This window comes from Chaetomium globosum, genomic scaffold (assembly GCF_000143365.1).
Source record: "Chaetomium globosum CBS 148.51 scaffold_22 genomic scaffold, whole genome shotgun sequence".
Taxonomy (NCBI): Eukaryota; Fungi; Ascomycota; class Sordariomycetes; order Sordariales; family Chaetomiaceae; genus Chaetomium; species Chaetomium globosum.
This window is the reverse complement of record NT_166009.1, coordinates 1,415-7,154: the sequence shown is the minus strand read 5'-3', so window position 1 is coordinate 7,154 and position 5,740 is coordinate 1,415. Positions and strand designations below refer to the sequence as shown.

The following is a 5,740-nucleotide window of genomic DNA, read 5'->3' as shown; positions in this document are numbered from 1 at the left end:
CCCCGCCCCCGCATTTCAAGGGGTCTGCCAAACGAATTTCATCATGATTCATTATGATTCATCCTGCACCTGGTCACCCTGAAGACGGAGTAATAGTAGTTAGGAAAAGTTGTAATGATAGATATTTCATCTACTGGAAGTGAAAGTTGAGAGGTTCTTGTATGATCTGCTTGCAAAGACGCAGCTCGAGACTTTGGTATTGTATTAGAGAGCCAATGGGCCATTGTTGTCACGGCACCAAGCCTGACCTGCTTGGGTCACGTGGGCAGCACGTGCCCACGCGACCTGGACCCACACTAGCAGCAGGATCTCCTCTCCGTTAGCGTCCCCTTGCGAGAGCTTCCTCTCTCCTCATCGCACAACTCAGTCATTAGCCAGAACCTGACCCTGTCCCGCGACTCCCCTGACCTCGCCCCGTGACAGTTTGTGCGATCTAACATTGTGCCCCGTCGCGGCCACTAGCCAACACCAGACCCAGCCAGAACCAGAGCCAGAACCAGCCAGAACCAGCTACATGCCCTGTTAACAAGCCGACTTCCGCGACCCGGCACCAAGACCATCCATGCAAAATCTCCCACAATGAGCGACGAGTCCATCGAGCGTGAGCAGCTTCGCAAAGCGCTCCTACAACACTGGCCCCTCCTAACCACAGCCATTCTTTCCGAGACCTTTCCAACGGACGCTAGCCCCGGCCCATTCATCCAATCCGCCATTGCCCAGGACGGTCCCGACAAGGCCAGGTTCGTGGCAATCTTCGACTGCCTCGAACGAAACGCGAAAGAAACCACCCTCCACCGTGACCAAATCCAGTCCGAACTAACGAAACGCGTCGAAGAATACGAAGCCGACCTCGTTCGCGCCACAAGACGTATCTCAGATTTCGACCAGGTTATTGCCACCCAGACAGAAGAGCTCCTGGAGACCCGTGCCAAGATCACGGGCCTGAACGCAGAAATTACCCGCCTGAACAGCTGCGTCACGCAGCACAATGAACGCATCTCAACCCTCCAAGACGAGAAAACCGAACTCCAAACCCGCCTAGCCCAAGCGACGACGGCAAACGGACCTCCAATTCATTTCGGGACCACCCCGAAGGCCCGACGCACCACAACAAACCCTGACAAATTCACCGCGGGCCAGCAGGACACAGCCAAACGCCAAAGCGCCTATGAGCGGTGGAAGACCCAAGTGGAACAAATTCTAGTCGTCGACGCCGAGTGTTTCCCGAAGGCACTCGACATCCTTACGTTCATCACAAGTTTGCTGGGCGGCAAGGCCTGGGATGCCGTCCAGGACGGCGTCCAGACAATGAACGCCAACCCGAAGAACTCACAATTGTGGACTTGGCAGAACCTAGCTGCGCTGTGGGAAGCGCTAGACAAACGCTACATGCTGCTCGACAGCACCCAATCTGCGAAAAACATGCTGGACACGCTCCACCAGGGAAACAGAGCCTACGGCGACTTCAAGGCCGACTTCGACCACTACGCCGACAAAGCCAGGCTCGACAGCCGCTCGAAAGTCGACATGCTACGCAAACGGTTGAACGGTGCCTTCACCGCTGTCATCGATAACCAGATCACCCTGCCGGCCGCCGACGACTACGCCGGCTGGACCAACGTTACCGATAACATTGCCCGAAACCTGCAGCAGAAAGAACACATCACCAAGCTACGAAATATAGCCAAACCGCACCTTGAAGCACACGCACAAGACCGAGTAGCCCCAGCTGTTGATGCAGGCGACCCCATGGAACTCGACCGCATCCGCATCTCCGACGCTGAACGCAGGCGCCGCACGGACAACGACCTCTGCCTGGCGTGCGGCGAACCAGGACACTTCGCACGAGACCACCACCGACCAGTCGATCCCGTCCCGATGCCCCGACGCCAAGCCAACACCCGCAGCACTTTCCAAAAGCACCCACCGCCCGCGGCCGCGGCCGCGGTCGCGGTGGATACAACACACAAGCCAGCCGAACCCAACCCCAAGGCCAGACCCAGCAACAGGGGAGTTGGCAATGGATGCCCCAGACGCAGTTCCAGCAGCCCCAGTTCTTGACGCCACAACTTCGTGCCCTCCCCACGGGGCACATCATCGGCGAGACGAGCTCCGAGAACACCAGCGTCACTGGAGATGACATATCAAGCACCTACACTGCACCTGACGCTCAAGGACACCAGTTAAAAGGCCCGCCCCTGGATTAAGTCGCAACCAGGGGCCAATTCCATATGAGGAGGAGGATTGTTTTACTAGGGCCGTACTCCTAGACAGAAGACCACTCGCGCTGCGATCAATAAAGAGCAATGCAGATTCCCTTCTTGTCAAAACTTTTCTCTCCGACCCGCGCACACGCTTCCCTAGCACTTTCTTTGAAACCACAAGCCTGATTGACTCTGGTTCCACCGTACTCGCCTTCGCCGATGACCAAGAAGTCGTGAAAAAGTTCAACTTAGTCACGAAACGCCTCCTGCGCCCGAGGTCCCTTAGGTTAGCCGACGGCACTACGAAATCTACCGTCTCAGAATACTTCACCACTCGAGTCCACATCGGCAACCACACCGAAACCATGCCTGTTTATGTCACCAACTTAGGCAAAACTAACCCGATCATCCTCGGCATCCCGTGGCTGAAACTCCACAACCCGACATGCTTCTGGACAGAGATGCGCCTGGTATTTAACTCACCTCACTGTCGACATCACTGCCTACCATGGGACCTCCCCGCCGGCGGCTGCGAGGCCCCACGCGCAGAACCACCCGAGCGCTTCACGAAACCTATATTGCCATGCCGCAAAGCCACCACTGAGGACCAGCCAAGGAGAACACCTCCCCCGACCCCCACGACCTCCTACAGAAAGACCACTGTCGAGGACGTGCCAGACGAAGAGTTCACTACGAAACGTGCCCACCCCGACGGAGACGAACTCCTTATACAAGTAACGCCAAAGCCAGCTGGGCCTGCAAAACGGAACGTTTCACCCTCACCCGTCGTCCTCAGTGCAGGCAGTAGGCGCCCAACGCAACGCCGACGACCCACACCCATTCTGAAGACAGCAGGACGCCCTAGAAACATGAAGCTCGACACAAACGACATCCGATGCGTCCAGGCAATGAACTTTTTGCAATTTTGTAAGCAAGAAGGCTCCTTCGCCACAACCACAACTCTCGCCGAGCTCCGTCAGCTCGTCGAGGACGAGGAGAACCTTGACATGTTACAAGAGCTTCCACGGGGCTTTGTTGAGATCCCTCAACTCAAAGAAACCTCTTTCAGGCGGATCATGACCGGGGACTACACGTTAGAAGATGCCAAACGGGTGTTCGACCCGTACTTCCACGACTTCCTACAGACAAACCTCGACGAGACAGCCCGCACTGAAACACTACGGCGTAAAATAATGCCGTCCGATATCGACAAGTTCCTAGCGGAGAAGCCCCGGCCAACAGCCGAAGATATCAAGAGCCGCCTACCGGCGGAGTTTCACCACCATGTGGAGCATTTCCTGCCAAAGAACGCAGAGACACTACCACCACACCGGCACTGGGACCACAAGATTGAACTCGTGCCAGGAAAGCAGGCCCCGTACTCTAAAAACCGCCCGTTCTCCCCTGAGGAACTCCGTTGCATCAAGAAATGGATTGATGAGAATTTAGCCAAGGGCTGGATTAGAGCGTCTTCCTCACCTGCAGCGGCGCCACTCCTGCTCGCCGCCAAGCCCGGAGGTGGGATCCGGATTTGCCAGGACTACCGCGGACTCAACGCGGTCACCATCAAGAACAGATACCCGTTGCCACTCATCCGGGAAACCCTCGACTCTCTCTGCAACGCCAAGTTCTACACCAAACTGGACGTTATAGCAGCGTTCAACCGCGTGCGTGTCGCCCAAGGACACGAGTGGATGACGGCCTTCATCACCCGTTTCGGCCTTTACGAGAGCCTGGTCACCCCCTTCGGACTTTGCAATGCGCCTGCCACATTCCAGAATTACATCAACCACCTTCTCCATGACGCACTGGATGTTTACTGCACAGCTTATCTGGATGACGTCCTGGTATATAGTCGGACCCGGAAGGAACACACAACCCATGTCAACGAAGTTATTCGGAGACTGGGTGAGGCCGGCCTCCAGATAGATATCGGCAAGTCGGAATTCTACACCCAGAAGACTAAATACCTCGGCCTGATCATCTCCACAAGCGGCCTCAGCATGGACCCCGAGAAGGTCAAAGCCATCGTAGACTGGCAAGACCCCACGTCTGTCAAAGAACTTCAACAATTTCTCGGTTTTGCAAACTTCTACCGCCGGTTCATCCAGGGATACTCGGGAATCATCGAACCTCTGACCCGGCTCTTGAGAAAGGAAACCGCTTGGTCCTGGACATCCGATCAACGCCAGTCCTTCGAGGAACTCAAGAACGCCTTCACAAAAGCCCCAATTCTCGCCTACTTCGACTACTCCAAACGCACCGTTGTCGAGACCGACGCCTCCAACTGGGCGTCCGGCGGTGTGCTCTCACAGTACGATGATAACGGTAAACTGAGGCCGGTCGCGTTCTTCTCCGCGAAGCATAGCTCCGCCGAATGCAATTACGAGATTTACGACAAGGAACTTCTTGCGATTGTCAAGGCCCTGGAGGAATGGCGCCCGGAGCTCTATGGAACGAGGGAATCTTTCGAAATCTACACAGACCACAAGAACCTACAGACCTTCATGACCACGAAACAACTGAACCAACGCCAAGTCCGTTGGGCAGAATTCCTGTCCCAATTCAACTTCCAGATCACGTACCGGCCTGGATCAAAAGCTACATTACCTGACGCCTTGAGCAGGCTCCCCGGCTCCCAACCCGCTGGAATGGATGATGAACGACTTCAGTATCGAAAAAGGACTGTTTTACCAGCAGAGAAAGTACACCCGACCATACTCGAGCAGCTGCTCGACGACGCCCGAGAAAACAACGACTCCGACCTCGTAGCAACACTGACCGCTGAGCCCGATAACATTGCCTTGATCGACCTGATCCGTGAGGGCTACGACAACGACAGCACTGCTCAGGCGATGGTAACCGCCTTGCAAACACCCGGTGCACGACGATGGCCAAAAGCTCTACGCCGAGCCCTCCGCTGTGATAAATCCGAGTGCAAGATTATCGACGGCTTAATCTACTTCAGAGGCCGCCTCTTCGTCCCGGATCACACAGGCCTGCGGCTCGCAGTCGCCCACCGAACGCACTCTTCTGGCCCAGCCGGCCACCCTGGCCGCGTCAAGACTATCGACTTGCTCAACCGGAGTTACTGGTGGCCCGGCCTTTCCCGCTTCGCGGCAGATTTTGTCAAAGGATGCGCGCTATGTTTCAGGACGAAGACACCCCGGTCCGCACCACCCGGTTTCCTAAAACCGTTGGAAGTCCCCCTCCGAGCGTGGGCGGACATATCTATGGACCACATCGTCGACCTACCCGAGTGCACCAGGAACGGCAAAACCTACAGGCACATCCTTGTAGTAGTGGACAGACTAACCAAGATGCGACACCTTATCCCGGTAACAGGGCTAGACACCGACGAAGTTGTAGACAGCTTCTTGCATCACGTCTTTAAGCTCCACGGCGCACCGGACTCGATCATCTCCGACAGGGGCTCCGCATTTGTCTCCGGGGTATGGCAACGACTCAGTGCACGCCTGAAGACAACACTACACCCGAGCTCAGCCTTCCATCCAGAAACCGACGGCCAAACGGAG

The 5,740-nt window shown here is 56.1% G+C and overlaps 1 protein-coding gene across 1 annotated transcript in view; it reads left to right on the top strand.

The window, feature by feature from the left end:
- Positions 1-579: 579 nt before the first annotated feature.
- Positions 580-5,740, top strand: part of CHGG_11115 (uncharacterized protein) — a gene marked incomplete at both ends in the record, with an annotated part of 6,316 nt that continues 1,155 nt past the window's right edge. The window contains 2 exons of the mRNA XM_001230261.1: positions 580-1,820; positions 2,176-5,656. Of these exons, the coding sequence (XP_001230262.1) occupies positions 580-1,820; positions 2,176-5,656 (4,722 nt within the window). The remainder of the gene's footprint in view (positions 1,821-2,175; positions 5,657-5,740) is intronic.